We start from the raw sequence: 22,509 nt of genomic DNA on the forward strand, positions 1-22,509 counted from the left end.
GTTGAGAATATTAAGTCACAGGTCAGCTAAGATTTGTTTCCATTTTTTTGTAGATGGGGGAAAAATACTTTTAATTATTATCTTTCTCTACATCATTTACAAACTTTTCCAACATGCGCTGCTGGGAATTATAATAGCATATTTCCTAATTAACCCTTAATTAACAAATATCCTATTACAGAATCAAATAGCTTGATGAGTTGTAACAGTGCCTTTGTTATATTCACCTTGTTTTCCTGTTTTCTCTTTCACTCTCTGAATAATCAGTTACTTTACTGATGCTCCCAACAGCTCAATGAGTTAGAAAATAATGATGATAACTTTAAATTTCCCTAAAAGTAGCCATAAGCAAGTATATTAAAGTTTGATTTCAATACTTTCTAGGATGAAACTACCCAAATATATCTCTTGCTATCGAAACAAAGAAATTGAACAGCAGTAACAGGAACCATCTTCATTTCAGATGTATTTTCTGAAATCAAAGCAACTGTTATTTTTTCACTAAGGATTGATTCCTCCCCCCCAAACTCCATCTTCATTCATTTCACATTTGAACTGGAAAAGAATAGGGTTAGAACTTCTAAAAAGGCAGAAAATTCAAACATTATTTGCTTTATATAACAAAAATATTATATATTTTGTTGCTATATGATACACACAACACAGAGATCTCTAAAATACAAGAAGCTTTCATTTATGCACCACGAACTTATCATATGTAGAAATTCTTTTTAACCCCAAAATGAAAAGAATTACACAAAATTTAGGAATAATAATTCCATTACAAAAACTTGCTTGAATTTTCAAAGATTTATTCAATGACTTGTACTTTCTTTTTCTTCTTCTTTTCTAATATACCTTCCAATTTTCTTTTCTTGGCTGACACTAGCCTTTCTGCTTTTGTTGGTTTTTTACTATCCTTAGTCCGACCAAATTTCTTGGATTGTTGCTGTTTTCCTTCTGAATCATCAGATTTTGGGGGGCTGGTTTTGAACTCTTGTTCTTCTTTTACTATAATACAAATAAAGTGACAGTGAAGTAAAATAAAGGTATGTTTTTAAACACCAAGACAAATTAACTTAATGATGAAATCTAGAATAGATGTATCAAGTTCTTGTCAGAGTACAACATATGCATTAATGGGTCATTGGCACTCAAACTTATCTGCTCCCTGTTCAGTATTCTTTGCCAAAAATAATTATGATACAATGAACACTTAAGTCAGCAAAAAAGAAGGGATCCTGGGCAGTCAGTCCCCAGACCTGGACCACTCCTTCTTCTCAATCTCTTTTTTAACATGACTCAGTGGCAGGGAGCAGCTAGGTGGTTCAACAGTTAAGAAAGCCAGGCCTGAAGATGGGAGATCCTGAGTTCAAATCTGGCCTCAGAGACTTCTTAGCTCTGTGGCCTGGGAATGTCACTTAAGCCCCACTGCCAAGCCCATACTGCTCTTCTGCCTTGGAAACAATATAGAGTATTGATATTAAGACAGAAAGTAGCAGCAGATTGGCCAATATGACAGAAAAGGAAAATAATAAATGTTGGAGGGGATATGGCAAAACTGGGACACTAATACATTACTGGTGGAGTTGTGAATTGATCCAACCATTCTGGAAGGCAAAAGAATGCATGCCCTTTGATCCAGCAATACAACTATTAGGTTTGTATCCCAAAGAGATAATTTAAAAAATGGGGATGGACCTGTTTGAAAAAAATATGTATAACTGTGCTGTTTGTGGTGGCAAAAAATTGGAAAACAAGGGGGTGTCCCTCGATTGGGGAATGGCTGAACAAATTGTGATATATGACTGTGATGGAATAGTATTATGCTATAAGGAATGAGAAACTGCTTGATTTCTATATGAACTGGAAAGATATACATGAACTGATGGGGAGTGAAATAAGCAGAACCAGGAGATGTGGGACAATCAAATGTAATAGACTTTGCTACTAATAGCAATGCAATGATCCCAAACAATTCTGAAAGACTTATGAGAAAAAATACTGTCCACAGCTAGAGAAAGAACTGTGGGAGTAGAAATGCAGAAGAAAACATGATTTATCACTTGTTTATATGGATATATGATTTGGAGGTTTGGTTTTAAAAGATTGCTCTATTAAAAAATGAATAACATGGAAATGGGTTTTGAGTGATAATATATGTATAACCCAGTGGAATTGCTTGTCAACTCTAGGAGGGGAGAGGAAAGAAGGGAGGGAAAGAACATGAATCATGTAACCATGGGAAAAAATAAAAAAAAAAAAAAAAAAAAAAAAGGCAGAAGGTAGGCTTATTTAAAAAAAACTCAGTTAGAAATACTAATGACCTTCCTAATAAACTGAGAAGAGCAGGCAACAAACCAACTGTAGCCAAGGATAGAAACTGAAATGTAAGGTACAGCTAGCAAAACTCTTAAAGACAAGGATACACCTTTCAAAATTTTAAAGGTACTAGATGTGAAAAACATCAATTACCAGGAGAAGGGGCTGCAGTAGTAGGAAGCTGATCTTTGGTGTCTGCAACTTTGTCTAGCCACACTCCAAGACATGTGAGTCTGGCTTTAGTGTTTACTTCACATAGTAAAGATGGAGGAGTCTCCTGAAGCATGAGAAAAATAAAATTCAAAATATGTTCATGTTAATTATTTTAATGCAATTAGGTTTTTCATATTACCCACTGAGGAAACAGTAGAACTTTTAAGATTCATGCTGTAAGCAGAATTAACCTTAAAATAACTTCCTTTAGTTTTTATTTCCGCATTAGAATTTGTACAAAAGGTAAAACTTCATAATAAAGTAGTAAAACATGGACAAAAATCCTGAAATACAACAATCTTGTAATAAAGCAAGACAAATTACAATTTCCAAACCTTGCCTATTAAGTGACTTAATTCACTTCATGAAGTAGTTAATGGAACAAAAACTCCATCATAACAAAAGACTTTTAATCAGCCATTGCAATTCTTCATAAAGTGATATGACATGCAAAATTAATAGAAATTATACACATTATATGAAAAAACTTTACAAACAAAACCTACTAAGTCATGATTTTGAAGACTGTAGCCTTGATTATGCACTATACCATTCATTTTCCTAATTTGATCTGGTGCTAGATGGCTCACTGGATAGAATGCTGGAGTCAGGAAGATCGAATTCATTCAGACATTTACTAGCTGTGTGACATTAGTTCGGCAAATCACTTAAATAATAGCACCTTACATGCCAGGGTTGTTGTGAGGATTTGGAAAATGCTTGGAACAATGTTAGTTATTATTGTTGTTGTTACTGTTATTATTGTCCTCCCCTTTCTACCTCAAAATTATGTGATTTTAAATCAGACTCAATGATAAAAGATGAGTGAGATGGAATTTTTTTTAAAAGTCCACAAAGAGCAATCTAGAGTTGCTAAAATGTAAACTTAAAAAATGCCTCTAAGGTCGGGGTCACAGGGTCATCCTGGGGAAGATGGTGGCGTCCGGGGCGGTAGTGTTTGTGACCTTCAGCTGCCTTCTGGGCCGCAGCCTCGGGGGCCAGCCGGGGCTTCCCTGTGGCCACCAGATGTTTTGGTGTGCAGGTGTCGCCCACGGGGGAGAAAATTACCCACACAGGCCAGGTTTATGATGAAGATGATCACAGGAGGATTCGCTTTGTTGGTTGCCAGAAAGAAGTAAATGAAAACTTTGCAATTGATTTGATAGCAGAGCAACCAGTATGCAAAGTGGAAAGTCGAGTGATATCATGTGATGGTGGAGGAGGAGCTCTGGGTCATCCAAAAGTATATATAAATTTGGACAAAGAGACTAAAACTGGGACTTGTGGGTATTGTGGACTTTAGTTTACACAACATCACCACCAATGAAACCAGTTATACACTGAAACCAGTACAATTTTCTGTATGTAAGAATTTTGGTATTTAAAAAAAAAAAAAAGAATTTAAGAATCACAAAACAAGCTTTGTTTAAAAAATATTCTATGAATAGAACATAATTGTTGAATGTAATTTAAGTTTAAAGTGACTTTTTCCCCATGAAATACAGTCCTTGAACTGCATTAGTTTTTTGAATATACGGTCAAGTCAGTTAGTCTTTTAACACATTGGCTTGGTCTCTTACGAAAAATCAAAATCTGTTAGCAAATGTTAAAATAAAATTATTTTAACCTGTTCATATATTGAATTTTGGGTGATAGTTTAGAGATTATAAAGACAACCTTACATAGATTAGAAAAAGAACTGAACTCTCAAAGTCAAAAAAAACTGAGTTTTGCCTTTCAGTTCTGATACTTACTAGCTTTATAGTCATAGATGATAAATCATGTAATTTCTCAGAGCTTATCTGTAAAATGGAATGTTTTTTCTCATGATATCAAAAATGAACATTTCAATATTAAGAATAGAAAAGAGAGTTATAATTAAACTATTATGTACAGTTTATATATGTTTATGCCTGGCACATATAATAGTAGGCGCTTAATGAAAATATCGATTGATTATATGTATTATATTTAATATGATAGTAAGAAAACTTCTCCACTTATCTTTGTCCCTTTTTGAACTTATGCTCTTTTCTGTGTATCTTAAAATATAAAATGTTTCACTGATAATCTTTTTTTCTTGCATCATTATAATAATTATTCAGTTTCTATCCCTACTAAAGGGAAGGCCTTCCTTGTAACAAATAGCTGTAGCCAAACAAACAAATCAATATATTGGCCATGTCTGAAAAAATGTATGTCTTATTTTGTACCATTATTCCATCACCTGTTCCAAGATGCAAAGAAATAAAGAATGCTTCACAAAAAAAAAATGCCTCTAAGACAAAAAATTAGGTCCCCACCTCTCTCATTTCATACGCCTGGGATGTGCCCCTCTGGAAAGTTTTATTCAAGATCGTTGTGGTTAGATAAAGTGCAGGAGAACAGAATTTAGAAGTGGAAGGAAGCTTGAAGTTCACCTGACCCTCTATTTTTAGAGAGCAAACTGAGGCCTGTATTAAGGGAAGTGACTTGTCCAAGATCACACAGATTAATAATAGAAGCAGGAGACTTGAACTTGGGTCCTCATATTTAGTATCTTTTTCTTTCTATTACACCGCAATGCCTCTGGCTAACACAATGTTAATAAAAGTTTATTTCATGATATGCTTATTTTTAAAGAACAATCAACTTTATCTTAATTCTTAATATCTTAATATAGGGCACAGAATTTACTCATTTAACTCTGAAAATCTAACAGTGTGAATGGGAAATCAACAATTAACTGTGAAAACTTCCCAAACACTAACTATAATAAATATTAAAAACACTAAGTATGATATAAAACATCCCAAACACCATAGAATAACAAAACAATTCAGATGGAAGTCTATTTCACTTCCCAATAATCTGATTCTTAGTTGTTTTAGATATTAGCTGTTAATATTTTCGAATTACGTAATACTTTATTATAGTGCTTTATCTATATTATTCCATTTGAGTCTCATGACCACCCTTTGGGTAGGGAAAAATATATGTGTCTCTAGATCTGGTTTTTGTGACCATGTCAGTTTCTCAGTCCTCTACAGAAATGAACACATAATAATTCATATACACATACACATTCATAAAATAAACCCCCCCCAAATGCCAAGCAGAGTCAAATTTTATGTCATTTAGATATATTCATAAAAAAATATTCACGAAAAGCATTTATCAAGATGCCTGACTGTGCCACTCTAGATAGATGCCTACCTACAAGCCCAGTTCTATGGAGGTTATGTCTATTTTCCAGATAAGTTAACTGAGGTTTCAATAGGTGCCACAGATGTCCAAGGTCATTGAGTTACCAAGAGTCAGGATTCAAATTCAGGTCCTTAGCAATATGAGAAGAAAACTAAGAACCAAAACTGCAGTAAGAGCCTTTTACATTTACTTAAATTTGTACCATCCTAATATACTGACCTTATTTGGGTTATGCCTCCACATTTTAATGAAGCCATCACTTGATGCTGTAACAATAACATGATGCTCTGCGACTTCAAAGCTGCAAATGTCTTTTACTCTAGAAGAGAAGAATTAATCTGATGACAAATGGCTCCTCAGGCTACATTTGAATGGAGCTGGAAAAGGGAGTCAAGACATGCTTAACTGGAAAGTACAACAGAATGCTGCTGGGAGGGTTGCTAAAGATCTCCTGCAAATGGTGCCTAAGCTAAAAGTTAAGCCAGAGATGCTAAAGCTGGGTGTCAGGAGAAACACTTCTGACACCACAGAAAATGTCAAAACAGGAAGAAAGCCTGTTTGGTTAGACTGTCGAGTACATGACAAGGAGTAGAATGTAATGATATTAGAAAGGTAGGGAAGGTCCAGGTTGTGAAGGGCTTTAACTAGCAAAAGGCTTTGTATTTGATCCTGATGGTAAAAGAGAGTTCCTGGATTTCCCAGAGTAGAAGAGTCTAATGGTCAGACTTACTGGGGTTTTAAGGACAGGGAAAATTGGGGGTGTCTCTAAAGAGCAAAGAAGAAACCATTAGAGAGAAAATGAAAATTAGAGGAAGAATGGGGATGTTTATGGGGGCAAAGACAGTACAGGAGGATGGGTTCAGGGATACAGGTAGAGGCAATGGCCTTTGCCACAAGAAGGGCCATATCATCATCGGAGATTACAGAAGTTAGTAGGGCATAATGGCAGAGATATGTGACAGGAGGAGAAAGAGTGAAGCAAGAATTCTGGTCAAAGTGCCTAAATATTTTTGGTGATATATAAGGCAAGGTGTTTAGCAAAAAAGTATCATGAAAGGGTTGGAAGAAAAAGATAGAGACAGATGTTGTGGTGGGTAGGACAAGGAATCAAGTAGAATAGAGTAGTTGATAATACAGTGAGGGTACAATTTAGAAAGTTAAGCATAAAATATTAATAATTTGGAAATAGGTCTTGATCAATGATACACGTAAAACTCAGTGGGATTGCTCGTTGGCTATGGGAGGGGAAGAGAGGAGGGGAGGGAAAGAACATGAATCATGTAATCATGGAAAAAGATTCTAAATTAATTTTTTTAAAGTTAAGCATAAATCAATAGTGAGCCCATCAGCATAGTTTTGCTATCTCCTCCAGTTCTGTACAACTGCATGTACATAGAAGCAAAGAAGTCAGAGATGGGCTAAGCCAGGGCTGACAATCACACACATAAGGGAACAAAGGATTCAGTTGAGAACAATGAACAGCTGAACTACAGTCAATACTAAGAAGGAAGAAGAATGTAACCAGAGCAATAATGAAGGCCTCAGAGACCACTGAAGAATGAGGGGATTGGAGGGCAAAGTGAGGAAAAAATAGTAGTTTTAAGAGATAAAAAATGATCATCAAATAAAGTTTAGAATTCTTGAATATGAAAGTAACATAACAAATAAATAAATGAGATATAATAGCAAAATAAAAAAGCATGACCATCCTTGTACATAGCTAAGGAAGAGCGGCTGAGTGAGTGGTCACAGGAATTCAGTAGAGTGAAGATCCTTAAAATAAGAGGACTTGAAGTAGAGAGGAAGACTGTGAGATAGATGCTGATCTCAATAAGAAAGGAGGAAAAGGGATTGGGAGGCTGACCTAGAGATGGGAGGTCCTGGATTCAAATATGGTCTTAAGATACCTCCTAGCTATGCAACCCTGGACAATTCACTTAACTCCCATTGCCTAGCCCTTACTGATCTTCTGCCTTGAATACACAGTATTGATTCTGAGGAAGGGAGGGAAAGAGGAAGGGAGGAAGGAAGAATGCCTTAGAATGCCGAGATAATAGCAACCAGAATCTAAATTGGTTGGCAAATTTGCATTCAATTAACCTCACAGGAGAGGTTAGTAAGGAAGGGTAAGTGAAAGTCTAAGAGTAGCAAAAGGGCAAAATATACTGAGGCACCCCACTAGGACCAGTGTGTTCAGAGGGTATCAGGGAAAGTACAGTCCAACCAAAATTCCCTTTCCCTTGTAAACCTGGTCCTCCTGATTTCCCTATTTCTAGCCATTCCAGTGATAGCAGTAGCATTAAGTATTTACCCCAGTCTCCTATGTTCCAGTATCTGTTACTACTCAATCAGTTACCACGTTGTGTAATTCTGTCTCATGAAATTTTATACACAAGCCCTATCATCTTCTCTAATCCCACTGCTACCACTTTGGTAGAAGCCCTAAATAGCATCTATAAGGATTAGTACAATAGTAACAAGTGCTTTCCAACACATTCTGGTCATGGCGCATCCCAATTCAAAACCATCAGTTTCTGGCCAGCATTCAGATGCACTGAATGGCTAGAACATAGAGAAGTTAAGCAACATGCCTGGGGTCATACTTGTGGTTTGTATTATGAATTGAGACTTGAATACAGGTCTTCTTGGTTTCAAAGCCTGTTCTCTATCTGCTACACCCTTATTCCTCCCCTAATAATGCATTCAAGCATACTCATTGTAATCCAGATATAATTTTCCCTTTCCCAACTGCATGCCTTTGCTCATGCCAAGTCTTACGCCTGAAATGTTTTCCATCTCTTTCTTCACTTGCTGAATTCCTACACAAGTTAAATAGCCAAACTCAAATGCTACTCTCTTTCATAAAACCTTCCCTGGTCTCTTCAGTCTTTAAGTCTGTACTTAGGATCTCTCATATGCATTGCTTTCACCTCTTGCATTTAAAAAAAATTTAAGTAATCTGTGTCATATGCTTCAAAATTATAATGTAAACCTCATTAGGGAAAGTTTACTATTTCCTCCAATAATGATCTATTCATATGTCTTAATCTCATAGACCACAGACTTAATATCAATGCCCTTCTGGAATGCAGTAAGAAAACAATTCATCTATCTGTTGCCAAGTGTAAACTTATTTTTAGGGCATTAATAGTGATTTATTGCCATCTAGTGGGGAAAAAGCAGGACTACCTCTGCTATAATTTTTTTAAATGTCAAAAAAATAAGAGAGAGCCAGAAGGGACTTTTAAGATTAAATAGTCCAATTTCTCTTTACAGATGAATAAACTGAGGTCCAGAGAAATTAAATGAATTATCCAAGGTCAAAAACATAATAAGTGATAAAGCTAGAATGTGAATCCAGACCCTCAGATGTCAAATTTACTCTTTCAACCTCATCCATGCCCATTTCCAGAAAGGCACTAATGACAAAAAAAAAGGAATTGCCTCTACATTAATATGTTGCTTCACAGTACATATACTCACCATAATTAAAAAATGAACATCATTCAGGAAAAAAACTTATTTGAGCAGGAAAAAAATACAAATGATTAATTATAAGAAACTAAGTTGAGGTCTCAGGGCTGCACTTTCATCATCTATGAGGACACTTCAAACATTTCTGAGTCTAAAATAAATCACTAGGGGGAAATGAAAAGGTTAAGAGGTAAACTTGGCTATAAATCTCAAAATAGAGATTAGAAAAAAACCTTAACATAATTTCTCCTAAGTACATAAAGATTAGGGAAGGAAAAGGGACGTAGTAGATAAAAAACAGGCTTTGAAACCAAGAAGACCTGGGTTCAAGTGCCAATTCATAATACAATTTACTAGAACTATGACCCCAGGCAAGTCACTTAACTTCTCAGTGCTCTAATCAACTTTCCCCCCCCCCCCCAAACCCTTACCTTCTGCCTTAGAATCAGTACTGTATATTGGTTCCAAGGCAGAAGAGTGGTCAGGGCTAGGCAATGGGAGTTAAGTGACTTGCCTAGACACCCAGCTAGAAAGCGTCTGAGAACAAATTTGAACTCAGGATCTCCTGTGTCTAGACCTGGCTCTCAATCCACTGAGCCACCCAACTGCCCCCTCTAGCCAACTTTTTAAAGATTTTAAGTTGTAAGATGCTGCTAAAGTGCTGATTTCAGATAAGTAGGAGTTTCTTCACCAGAAAGTTTCCTATAACAATGACATCAGAGGTCCAATCCCTATCCCCAATGAGAAACCTACCTTAGCAAGGGATAGAAGTGATAATATAAGATAAAAACAATTCCCAATTATATGAAATTAAAACCTTTCACACTAATAAAATTAATTTAACTAGGATAAGAAAGGAAGTGGTCGACTGGGAAGAAAATTCTTTGAATAAAATATCATTGATAAAGGTTTGATATCTAGCAACTAACAGAAATACATAAGACCAAAAGCTAGTCCCCAATGGGTAAATGGTCAAAGAATATGAGCAAATAATTATTTTAAAAATTGCAAACCAAGACAGATAAGGTGCTTAGGGGTAGAGAATCAGGCCTAGAGATGGGAGATCCTGGATTTAAATATGGTCTCAGACACTTCCTAGGTAGGTGACCCTGGACAAGTCACTTAACACTAATTGCCTAGTCCTTACTGCTCTTCTGCCTTGGAAACAATACTTAGTATTGATTCTAAGACAAGAAGGTATGTGTTTAAAAAAAAAAAAAGAAAAATTAAAAGAGTTGTAAACTATTAAGCCTACGAAATCCAAATTACTAATAACCAAAGTACACAACAGAATATCTCTCATCTAAAAACTTCTGTCCAGAACTGATGAAGATTATAAGATATAAGTTATGCATTGTTAATGGAGCAGTGTAGAGTTCTTTTTGAAAAGCAATTTTCAATTATAAGAAGTGACTAAAATGTCTATACCTTTTGATTTCACTCCTAAGCACATACCTCAAAGAAGTGAATGACCAAAATAAGAAAAGAAGTCCTACATATACAATATTTATGGCAGCACTTTTTGTAAAAGCAAAGAAATGGAAAGAGAGTTGAGTCCTACTGACAAGAAGATGGGTCAGCAAACTATAACTCCTGGGCCAAATTATAGCCACTGGTCTGTTTTTATGAGTCTCAAGAGCTAAGAATGATTTTTACATTTTCAAATATAAGACTATTTCAAAAATGTAAAAACTCCTAAATCAGACCATACAAAAAGAAATGGCAGCTTAAGATTTTGCCCAAAGGCCATAGTTTTGACAACTCCTTTATTGAAGAAAACCTAAAGATGGAATATTACCATATGATAAGAAATAATAAATATAATGAATACAAAAACATCAAAAAAATAAAGTGCTATGAAATTATAGTGGCTCAATATTGGCCCTAATTATAAGAAATTATAGTGGCCAAAAAGATTTGGAAATTGATGAATGGTTGAAAAGATTGTGGCATATGTTGGTGATAAAATATTGTGTTATAAGAAATGACAAGCAGGCTGATTTTCAAAAAGTTAGAAAATTTTACAAGAACTGAAGCAGAGCAAAATAAACACAAACTGGAGGACATTATACATGTTAGCAAGTAATACTATATGATGATTAACTGTGAAAGACTTAGATACTCTTAGCAATACAATGATCCAGGACAATTCTGAAGGATTTATAACAAAGAATGCTACCCACCTCCAGAGAAAGAACTGTTGAGGAGTCAGATGCAGATCAAAGCATACTATCTTTTTTTATTAGCTTATTTCTGGTTTTATTTGGGGGTTTTGGTTTTATATGAGTATTCTCTTATAACAATTACCAATATAGAAGTATGTTTTGTGTGATAATACATGTATAATCCAGATCAAATTGCTTACAATATTGAGGGGAGGCGGGGGCAGAATGGAGAGAAAGAGGGAGACAATTTGGAGCTTAAAATTTTGGAAAATGTATGTTGAAAGTTGTTATTACATATAATTGGGGAAATAAAATATATCTCTGCACAAAAATTAAAATACATTAAAAAAAAAGAAATTATAGTGGCCAACTTTGGCTCTAATCTCTTCCTTCTTTGAAGAGGTGGTAAATTTTGGGTATGGAACACTAAAGATAAGGGACTTTTTTTATGTGCTGGTCAGTTTTACCGAATTGTTTCCCTACCCACCCTTTCTATCCTTTTAACTCTTTGATATAAATAATGACTTTCAGTGAAGAGAGTGGTGGGAAAGATTCATAAGTGAAAAATATAAATTTTTTTAAATTTTTACAGATGGATTGTAATCTGCACAGATAGAAGGAAGCAATATCCACATTGATGAGATTGATTCACCGATGTATTATGGTGGAATATAGATAAAACCTGGTCAAAAAACCTAGGTTCAAATCTGGCTTTAGATATTTACTAGCTCTGTGTGTTCTTGTGCAAGCCACAAACTGTCTTTCTCAGTTGTAAAATGGAGCTAATAAAATACCTACTCACTAAGCTTACTGTGAGGATCAAATGAGATAATACTGAAAAGCTCTCATGACAGTACCTCACACATAGTAGGCACTTAATATATGAGCTGCTAAATCAAGCACAGTAGGCACTTAATAAATGCTTCTTTCCTTCCATATTATAAGAATCATCAGTTATACTGATATTATGTTGAAATCATAATCATGATAATTTTAGTTAGTATAATATCATCTCTATACATTTTTAAATTCTGTACTTGCTACTGCCACAAAATATTCTAAGATATTTTTTAAATCTCTGATTTCAAAAGACATTGGGTATGTAAATGTGAATAATATACATCTAAGTATAAACAAAGACACTTAATATACATCTAAGTATAAACAAAGTGGTACAAAAGAAGTTGAAGTGCTAAGAAGCAAATACCTGTTTTCATGAGCCTTAAATTCACAGAGACATTTTAGTGAATCACAGTCAAATAACCTTACAATTTCTTCATCTCCAGCCACAGCAAGTATGGAATCCTAAGAAAGAAAGATAAAAAAACAAAATAATGTACCTAAATATTGAAAACACACACAAAAATTCCATAGCTATTTATATGTACTTACTGAAATAAATGTAACAGAAGAAATTCTCTTTCCAGTGGTGATGGTACCTGTGATGGATGCAGTTTCAAGTTGGTAGATGTCTATCTTGTTCATTGTGACAACTATATACTTCTCTCCACCAGGGGACCATTCTACTATGTGAGCATCTATATTTTTAAAAACAATTAAAGAAATATTTGTCTAATAAATAAAAATCATAATAAAAATATTTATTTCTACAAACTTTACTAAGAAAGTTAGGAAAATAGAGGACCAAAGTAACTTCACAGATTTAGGCTTGGAAGAGCCCTTAGAAGTCCAACACCCTCATTTTAGAGATGAGGGAAATGAGGTTCAGAAGTAAAACTGATTTGCCCAAGTTCACTAAGGTGTTAGGTGATAGAGCTAAGATTGGGATCCAGGTCTTCTAATTCCAAATCCAAAACTTTTTACATTGTACCATACTGATTCTTCTACCCATCATAAACAATTTTTCAGGTAAAATTGCCAATCTTTACAAAACTACTTCAACTATATTCTGCCAATATAAAATCAAGAGCCATTCTCCAATAGTTTAATCAAAGGAGATAGTTTTCTTTTTTCCTCTAAGGCCTTACTTTCTGACTTAGTAACTACTCTAAGATAAGAGGGCAAGGGCCAGGCAAATGGGGTTAAGTGACTTGTCCAGGGTCACACAGCTAGGAAGTGTCTGAGGCCACATGTGAACCTAGGACTTTCTGTACAAGCCTGGCACTCTATTTACTGTATGGCCTAAATGCCCTGGAAGATGAATATTTTCAAAGAATTACAAATTATCAACACCCAGAAGAAAGATGAACCAAATCACTAATAAGAGAAATGCAAATTAAATAACTGTAATATATATCCCTCAAAGTGGCAAAGAAGATAAAAGATGAAAATAGGCAATACTGCAGGAGCTACTGAAAGAAAGGAGCTGTGAATTGGTCCAACCATTCTGGAAAACAATTTAAAATTATTTGAGTACTTTACTTAATTGTTTGAACCTTCTGACTCAGAGTTCCTATACTTGGGGGTATAGCAATCAACAAAATCAAAGACACAAACATTCCATATAAACCAAAATATTCAAAGCAGTTTTTTTTCAACAGTAGAAAAAGCCTGGAAATAAAGTAGAAGCCCAATAATTGGAGAACATCTGAATAAATTGTGGCATATGCATAGAAATATTTTTTCCAATTCTGGATCTACGATTTTCCTGCATTATACTAAGTAGCTAACATGAAAAATTCAGAGATTCAAGGAAAGCCTTGCATGAAGTGATAAAATGCAAAGTTAAGAACCAGAACCTAAGTCATGCAACTTTAAAAGGCATATAAATTCTGATAAATTGCTATCTTTAATATCAGTCCCAGAGGGCTGAAACTTCTCCTTTTGATAGAGGTGGGAGACTATGGATATGGAATGTTGTAGACATAGTGAGATTGCTTGATATGTTTATTGTTTTTACTTAAAAGTTTTCCATTGTGTCAAAGGAGGGTTCAATTGTGGGAGGAGGCCAAGGGTTGCTATCAAGCAGAAATTACTGTCATAAAAATAAAAGGCAACGTAAAATTTTAAAAAACAAAAGCATTCTGCCAGTTGAATACTTACTTTGTTTTATATTTTTTATGAATGCAGATCGTCCTTCAATAAGGTTCCATGTTCTGTAAAATAGAAGTTTTTTGTTACCATCATATATGATTATGCACTAATGCTTAAAAAAACATTCAGATGCTAGCAGGAAGCTAAATCAATTAAGTGTTAAGACATATGCAGAGAACACGATACATTATTTTATTAAAAAACATTTCAATTTTGTGATTTAGATGACCTGTGGTCTTTTCTAATAGCACCTGATGAATTTAGTACTCTATAATGTAAAAATTTAAGAATGTCTTGCCCCAATGCATAAGGAAAAAGTGTAATATGATATATCCACTTTCCATCATCATTTTTACCTTATATTCATTATAAGAAACATTTTACTATGTATTTGATCCAAAAGAGATGTTCCCATTTTAAGAGTTTAATTAATACTATAAAACTTTTCTTCATATCAATATATTCTTAAAAGGAATGTTAGGCATAAAGAAGAAAAGCACCCAACTAAGATAGTGAAACATGCTGCAGTAAAAGGTACTTGTTTTACTTGGAGAACGACGACTAGTTATACTACTGCTAACTAAAATGTGGTTAACTATTACTAACCGTAATGTTTTGTCTGTTCCCACTGAGAGTGCTAATTTGCCAGATGGATGAACAGAAAGAGAAGTCACATGTCCCCTTAAAAAAAAAAAAAAAAAGATTATAGTTCTGCATCTAATTTTGGTTTCCAAGTAAAGAATTCTAATAGAAGGAAAAAGGTTCAGACTCACTTATGTGCTTTAAGAGACTTCAAACAGTCCCATTTCTTTGCATCCCAAACACAAATTAGTCCATCATCTCCTCCACTGATTAAGTGCCCATTACCAAAGAATTTCAGGCAATTTATTGTGCCTATCAAGAAAAAGAAAGTCAAGGTTACAGTAATTACATTGTTATTGTACTTTTCAGCTGAACATTCCATTTTATAATTTTTCATTATCATATACAAGATGCTAACAGTTTAGCATTGTTAAAATGGAGATTCCTAACTTGGACAAATTAAATCTTTCATCTATTAATTTGACACATTTAAATTCAAACAGTGAGGCAGTGTATTATAGTAGAAGGTTCATCAGATTCAGTCAAAGAATTTGAGTTCAAATCCTTACTCTTATGTTTAGTATCTGTTTGACAGTTACATCACCTCTCTGGGCCTCAGTTTCCTCACTGTAAAAATGATGGTACTAGTATAGGTGATCTCTATAAGTTCCCTTCCAGCTCCACATATATAAACTTATCACTGGTTTCTCCCAATGTGGTAGTAGATATGTGTGCCTAAATGACTGCATCTACAAAGTGGGGCAGTCAAGGACTAAAAAATGTCTTTGTTTCCTACCTGTTACCTTAACAATTGAAGATAGAATTCAGGACCGTGGACTTATAAGCAATATCTTCCAAGTTAAGGTAGTTAGGTAATACAGTGGATATAGTACTCAACCTGGAGTCAGGAAGACATGAGTTCAAATCTTGCCTCAAACATTTATTAGTTTATGTGACCCTAGGCAAGTGTTACCAAGCAAGTCACTTGATCTTGCTAAGTCTCAGTTTCCTCAACTATAAAATAGGGATAATAATAGACCCTACTGTCCAGGAGTGTTATGAGGATTAAATAAGATAACATATTACAAAGCACATATTAAAGCTTAAATTATTATATTAAATTATTGAGCCTTATAGCTTAATTTATTACCATAAATGATCTGGCCTAAATTGTAATCAGTGCACAAAAGGTTAGATATTTCAAATAAACTCTAAGGTTCCCTTCTGATTCTAAAATTATGATTCCAAAGGATACAACTATGTTGATGAGGCTTCCTTTCTGAGCACTTCGTGTTAAAAGAAAAAATCTAGAAGTACTGATGTATAGAAATGCAACACAAAATAACAATAGTTATCACAAAAATAGAATTTCCTTACCGTTATGATGTAGCAGTGCTCCATGTTCTACCTTCTTTTTTATGTCATAGATATGAATTGTTTCATCTTTGCTTCCAGTGACCACAAAACGATTATTTACAGCCACTGCTGACAAAGAGGCAGCATGGCCGTGGTGGGTGAAGTCAGCCACAGGGGTCCATTTCTGAAAGTGAATAAGACACACTCTAAAGCCATAGTCACAACATATGTTTAATGTAACTTTGACAAGGACTTTCCAATGATCAATGGAAGCTGTAAATGAATCCTGCTACAAAGGCAGAAAAAAATAATTTTTTAAAAACTCAATGAAAGGAATCATTGGACAAATAAAAACTAAGAACTAAATAAGGAAGGCAGACAAAATATGGTATTAACACTATATCTTCACCATACTGTCTGTTCTCTAGTCAGCATCCTCATCTCTTGCCCACCCCATCCTTGGATCCTGCTTTTAGATCCCCTGGTTTCAACAGGTAAGCTTTAGCCTTACCTTGCCTAGAACTAGGCCTCCATATCATTTCTACTATGTTACCTCACAAATATCATTCCCTTTCCAGCTATCATTGATATGTTGTCTCCCCGAAGGCAGGAATTATCTTGATTTTTTGCTTTTATATCTCCATATCTCAGCACAGTGCCAGGCACACGGTGCTTATCTCTCCTTCGCTCTATCTATATTACCTAAGAAATGTTCTGAAACACCATTAAGATTTGTGAAACTACTTCTGTATGGCATTCATCATTATATCTATTACACATATTCTAAGGAAACTGAGTTTGATCAAATAACACATGGTTTGATACCAATAATCATTCAAGAAAACTTTCTTAGCTGTCCTTCCTATTCTCAGGAATTCTGCATTTGGATATATCTCTCCCTTTCTTCTTTACCTTTTGCTTTCCTTCTTTCTTCAGTTATTTGCAAAGTCTCATTAGACAGTGATTTTGCTTTCTTGCTCTTCTTTTGCTTTGGAAATTTTTTTTTGTTGTTGCCTCCTGTACAATTATATTAATCTCTGTTCATAGTTCTTTAGGCACTGAATCTACCAGATCTACTACCTTAAATCTATTCATCACTTCCACTTCAAGGGATGTAAAGAATCTATATGCCAATCAAGAAGCAATATTTAGAAGTGGAAGATAGAATCATTGCTTGGTTTAAAATTGGAAAAGGAGTAGCAAAGCTATATAGTGTAACCTTATTTATTTAACTTATATGTAGAATACATCATGCTAAATACCAGACTAGATAAATCAAAAGCAAGAATTAAGGCTACAGAAAGAAATATCATCAATATGAGATATGCAGATAATAGTACTCTGAAGGCAGAACTGAAGAAGAATTAAGAAGCCTCTTAATGAGAGTGAAATCAGAGTGTCAAAGGTGACTCAAAGCTTAACATCAAAAAAACTAAGATCTTGGCAATTAGTCTCATCACTTCATGACAGAGAGAAAGAAGAAACAGAAGCAGTCAGATTTTATATTCTTGGGCACAAAGTTCACAGCAGATGGAGACTGGAGCCATTAAATTAAAAGATACTTCCTCCTTGGAAGGAAAGCTTTGGCAAATCTGGACAGTATACTAAAGTGCAGAGACATCACCTTGCTGTCCATATGGTCAAAATTACAGTTTTTCTAGTAGCAACATATTAGCTTTCCACAAATGTATGGCTGTGAGACTATAAGGAAAGCTGAATGCCACAGAATCGAATCACTGCTTTCAAACTTTGGTGCTCTCTAGAGAAGATTTTTGAGAGTTTCTTGGACAGCAAGAAGTTCAAATCAATCAAAACTTAAAATTAAATCAGACTATTCACTGGAAACTCAAATATTGAAGTTGAAGCTTAAATACTCTGACCACATAATAAGAAAACAGAACTCAATGCAAAAGACCTTAATGTTGAGAAAGATTAGAGGCAAAAAGGAAAAGGGGATGAGATGGATCATGTTATGGAAACAAACATGAACTTGGTCAGACTTTGAGAGTTAGTGGAGGACATATGGGCCTGGCATGCTAAATGGTCCATGGGACCACAAATAGACATGACCAAAGGACCGAAAACACATAAAAATACTCACACCCACACATATACTCCAATGTTGATGCCCAGAAAGAAGCTAGCTTATCAGTTCTGAGGCAATGTCATGGCCATAAAATTTTTCCACAATGAAGATTTGCTGAAAATGATTTACGTTAAAAATCTTTAATGTTTTTTAAAACATTGTGATTTCCCCAACCATTCTATGAAAAAGGACCAAGCATTATTATCCCAATGTTATAGATGAAAAAACAAGGCCTAAAGTTAAGTGGTAGTTAGGATCCAAAAGCAGGTCTGACTCAAATGTCATTGTCCAGTCACTTTACCACCCAACTTCTCTCACAAGAACACTCCCAAATGGCAAACTGAAAACTTAATTGAAAGCAGGGTGGGCAAAGGGAATGCTCTTTTGATATGCAACTTTAAAGAATGAACATGTATCTTTTCTAGATGGGTTATTTGGGACAATAAGTTCTGTAACTAACAGACCACTACCACCATGGACAGTTCCCAGAATTGATAAAGTTGACTCACATTTACAAAGGATCTTAAATTTTCTAATGCACTGTCCTACAAAAACATGAGATACTGAGAGTAATATTATTACTTTGTAAATGCTGAAATGGAAGCAGAAAGAGGTTAAATGACTTGTTCAGTCATACTAAATAATTTTATGAAGTGAGGAAGAGGAGATGAGAGAATTAGAGAACATGTTCTAAAAGATGAACTTGAGAGTTTTGGAATCTTAAAGGCAGAACAGTAACTTGAGGATGGCTGAGAGTGGTTTAAACTCAGGTTTTCCAAAACTGCATGTCATACTGCAGGGGGTGGCTCAAGAAACTTAAAAGAAGAAATCTAGCACCAAAAACAAACAAACAAACAAAAACCAAGGAAAAGAAAAACTCCCACTTCACCTAGCAATAAACTCTATATAGAAGAATGAGTACTGCATAGGCAGTATTGTACAGACAAAAAACATGAAAATCAAGGAGGGAGAAATCAATGTGGACCTAGTATAATAACTGGAAAAGAGACGGGAAATGGGGGGGGGGGTAGGGGTGAGGGGATGGCTGTAATAAGTAAGTCAACAAGCATTAAGTCCTTAATAAGTCCCAGGCGTTGTGCATAAGGAGAACTAATGGCAACGTTAGCAGAATACAGAATACTGTACTTGGAACTCATAAGATTTCTAGTAAAATGCCAGCTTTGTAGTTACCTTTTGACCTCGGATTCTTTATCTGTAAAATGGGGAAATTAACCGCTATACCCACTGATTTTGTCCGCGAAGGTATTTGCAAATTTGAAGTTCTACAAAAGTAAGCACTGATTAATACTATGGAGGAGGGGGCATTCGCTCCTTTTGAGCCTTTCCCCCAGAACCACGCGCCCCTTCTTCTTTCTTATCTGAAACTCCTCCTCGAGCTAAAGGTTTCCGACAAGACGGAAAATTGGGGTCTCTTGCTCAGTACTCGGTCCACGTGCCCTTAGACCACGGGCTGTCACACAGCGGAGATAGAGCAAGTCTCGAACTCCAACTCCAAACCCCCAAGAGCATCTTAGAGACCCAGGAAACACACTCTTGACCCTGAGTCCGTCTCCCCTGCGCTCACCTCGTTCTGGCCGCTCGGTCCAGGTTCCCTGTGCACCGTGAACCCGAAAAGAACTTGCTCGTAGCACCCACACACCAGCTCCATATCTACACGCACGCGCACGTGTCTCCTTTCTTTCCTTCCGGAGCGTGACACCCGGAGGCGGGACTAGCCAAAGAATCTCTAGTACTCTAATGAACAGAATGAAAGGGTCCTTCTCCTGCGCTCGAGTGACGTCACTAGCATCTCGGGGCTGCCCTCTCGTGTGCCCGTGTTTTAGTAAGCAGCATCACCATTCGACCAACAATTCCGTGGATTTTCCCAAGATAAGGTATGACAATTCAGAAAATGATATCTAAGAGGAAATGTTAGGACCTCCTTGAAAGCGTGGAAGTGGAAATAGAAGGCAGTTCCGAGAGTTGGACTGGTGTCGCTAGTTTAGAATAGACTTCCGCTACGTCGTGACGAAAGAGCTGAGAGGGGGCCTGACCATGGAAGCGTGTGGGTGGAGGGGTGGAGATGAAGGGAGGGGCTTAAGTGAGTGGGCGGAGGCTTTGAGGCGGGGCGTTTTGGTGTGTGGGCGGGTCTAGGGCGGGACCAGAGTGTTCGGGGCGGGGCTTTGGGGGCTGGAGTGGTGCCTGCCAGAAAGATACCTGATGTAAATTTTCACTTCTTGATCAGTTTCCTTTGATTTTTTAAAGCTTTTTGACCTTTAGGTATCCTCAGAGTTACGGATTTGCAGGAAGTTAACTTTTAAAAATACAGTACTACAAATATTATACAGCAGTAACAAAGCTATCTGGTACTGGATAAGAAATTGAAAAGTAGATCAGTGGAACAGAACAGATATACAACAAACATTAAAAGATTGTAGTAAACGTATATTTGACAATAGTGTAGATCCAAGTTTTGGGGATAAGAACTCCCTATTTGGTAAAAATTGCTGGGACAATTGGAAAATAGTTTGCAGAAACTAGGTATTAGACCAATATTTTACACTATTCACTAAGATGAAAATGGATCTAGACATAAAGGGAGATATCATGAGCAATTTAGAACAGAGAACATATTACTTATCAGAAAAGATAGGAGAGGAACTTATGAATAAACAAGCGATAGAGAGCATTGAGACATGTGAAATGATAATTTTGATTGCATTAAATTTAAAAGATTTTATAGAAATAAAACCTGTGTTTCCAAGATTAGAAGTAGAAAATTGGAGGGAAATTTTGATAGACAGTTTCTTGGATAGAGGTCTCATCTCTAAAATATAGAGCGAATTTTGTTAATTGTAAGAATAAGAGCCATACCCAAACTGATAAATGGTAAAAAGATATGAACAGACAGTTTTTGGATGAAGAAACCAAAACCATATGTAGGCATGTGATTAAAAAGTTCCAAATCACTGCTAATTAGGAAAATGCAAATCAAAACCATTCTGAGGTATCACCTCACACTATCAAATTGGCTAAAATGATAAAAAGGCAAAATGATAAATGTTGGAGGGGATGTGGAAAAATGACTACACTGTAAGAAGGGGGGGTAGCAGATAGTTGGGGGTGTGTTCTGGTAACCCCCTGATTGGATGGTTATGGGCTGAAGGTACTCTTCAGGGATCTCCAGTGCCCAGTTTATCTGTCCCTAGACCCCAGTAAACTCCTATCCTTATATTATCACTAGCTAAAGAGGGAAATGTAGAAATCAAGGTTCAAAGCAAGGTTGGTTAGCCCTAGGGGCTGTCTCCCCCAGAAGTCCAGCCCTCCCTGGCCCAAAATGAAGAAAATGGTTGATGGGTTTCTCCACAGGATAATGGAATAACAGCAGAACAAATGGCTGGTTTGGTCTTCCCAAAAGTCTCAGGAAAACTCTCTGGATTAGCTTGAAAGCTGCAGCCTCACAAATTCACTCCTCCCTCTTTGGCTGTGCCCCCAGCTTCTTAGAGATCCCTTGGTTTCCTCAGAATTCCTGCCCCTGCCCAGGCCAAACTTTTATGTTCCATTTATCAGCTGCGCCTGTAAACTTGCAATGTCTTATCTAGTCCATTACAACACCATTAAACTGTTGGTGGAAATGCAAATTAATCCAATTATTTTGGAGAGCAATTTGGAATTATACCCAGAGAATTATAAAACGGTGTCTACCCTGAGACCCAGCAATGCCACTGTTGGGTCTGCTTCCCACGGAGATGAGGGAAAAAAGGAAAAGAACCTATATGTTCCTTCAAAATATTTGTGGTGGCAAAGAACTGGATATTGAGGGGATGTCCATCAGTTGGGGGATGGCTGAACAAGTTGTGGTATATGATTGTGACGGAATACTACTATACCATAAGAAATGATGACCAGGTTAATTTTTTAAAACTTGGAAAGATTAACATGAAGTAATGAAGAATGAAATGAGTAGAATATAGAGAATGCTATAGTCAAGTATAGAATATATTTGAAAAACAATTTGTGAATGTCCACTTCCAGAGTAAGAACCAATAAATAGAAACATGAAGCACACACACACACACACACACACACACACACATATACACACACATCTTTTTGTTGGGTGTTACCTTC

At 35.9% G+C, this 22,509-nt stretch overlaps 1 protein-coding gene and 1 pseudogene across 1 annotated transcript; one reads left to right on the forward strand and one right to left on the reverse strand.

Moving 5' to 3' along the window:
- Positions 1 to 512: 512 nt before the first annotated feature.
- PAK1IP1 (PAK1 interacting protein 1) lies at positions 513 to 20,047 on the reverse strand. Its single transcript, XM_044658152.1, has 10 exons — positions 19,964 to 20,047; positions 16,314 to 16,476; positions 15,128 to 15,248; positions 14,961 to 15,035; positions 14,364 to 14,416; positions 12,753 to 12,898; positions 12,568 to 12,665; positions 5,941 to 6,040; positions 2,476 to 2,599; positions 513 to 1,011 (listed from the first exon to the last, which is right to left on the reverse strand). Exons 1-10 carry the CDS (start codon positions 20,045 to 20,047, stop codon positions 812 to 814), a joined length of 1,164 nt encoding a protein of 387 aa, XP_044514087.1. The 3' UTR covers positions 513 to 811.
- Positions 3,469 to 3,838, forward strand: LOC123231847 (annotated as a pseudogene).
- Positions 20,048 to 22,509: the final 2,462 nt, after the last annotated feature.

The sequence above is a fragment of the Gracilinanus agilis genome, chromosome 1 (assembly GCF_016433145.1).
Source record: "Gracilinanus agilis isolate LMUSP501 chromosome 1, AgileGrace, whole genome shotgun sequence".
Taxonomy (NCBI): Eukaryota; Metazoa; Chordata; class Mammalia; order Didelphimorphia; family Didelphidae; genus Gracilinanus; species Gracilinanus agilis.

Coding starts and splice junctions, on each gene's coding strand:
- PAK1IP1 (XM_044658152.1), bottom strand. CDS start 20,047: ATGGAGCTGGTGTGTGGGTGCTACGAGCAAGTTCTTTTCGGGTTCACG. Junction 12,899..14,363: donor CATAAAAAATATAAAACAAA/GTAAGTATTCAA, acceptor TTAAAAATATAG/ATGCTCACATAGTAGAATGG. Junction 6,041..12,567: donor TTTAAGGCTCATGAAAACAG/GTATTTGCTTCT, acceptor CTTCTCTTCTAG/AGTAAAAGACATTTGCAGCT.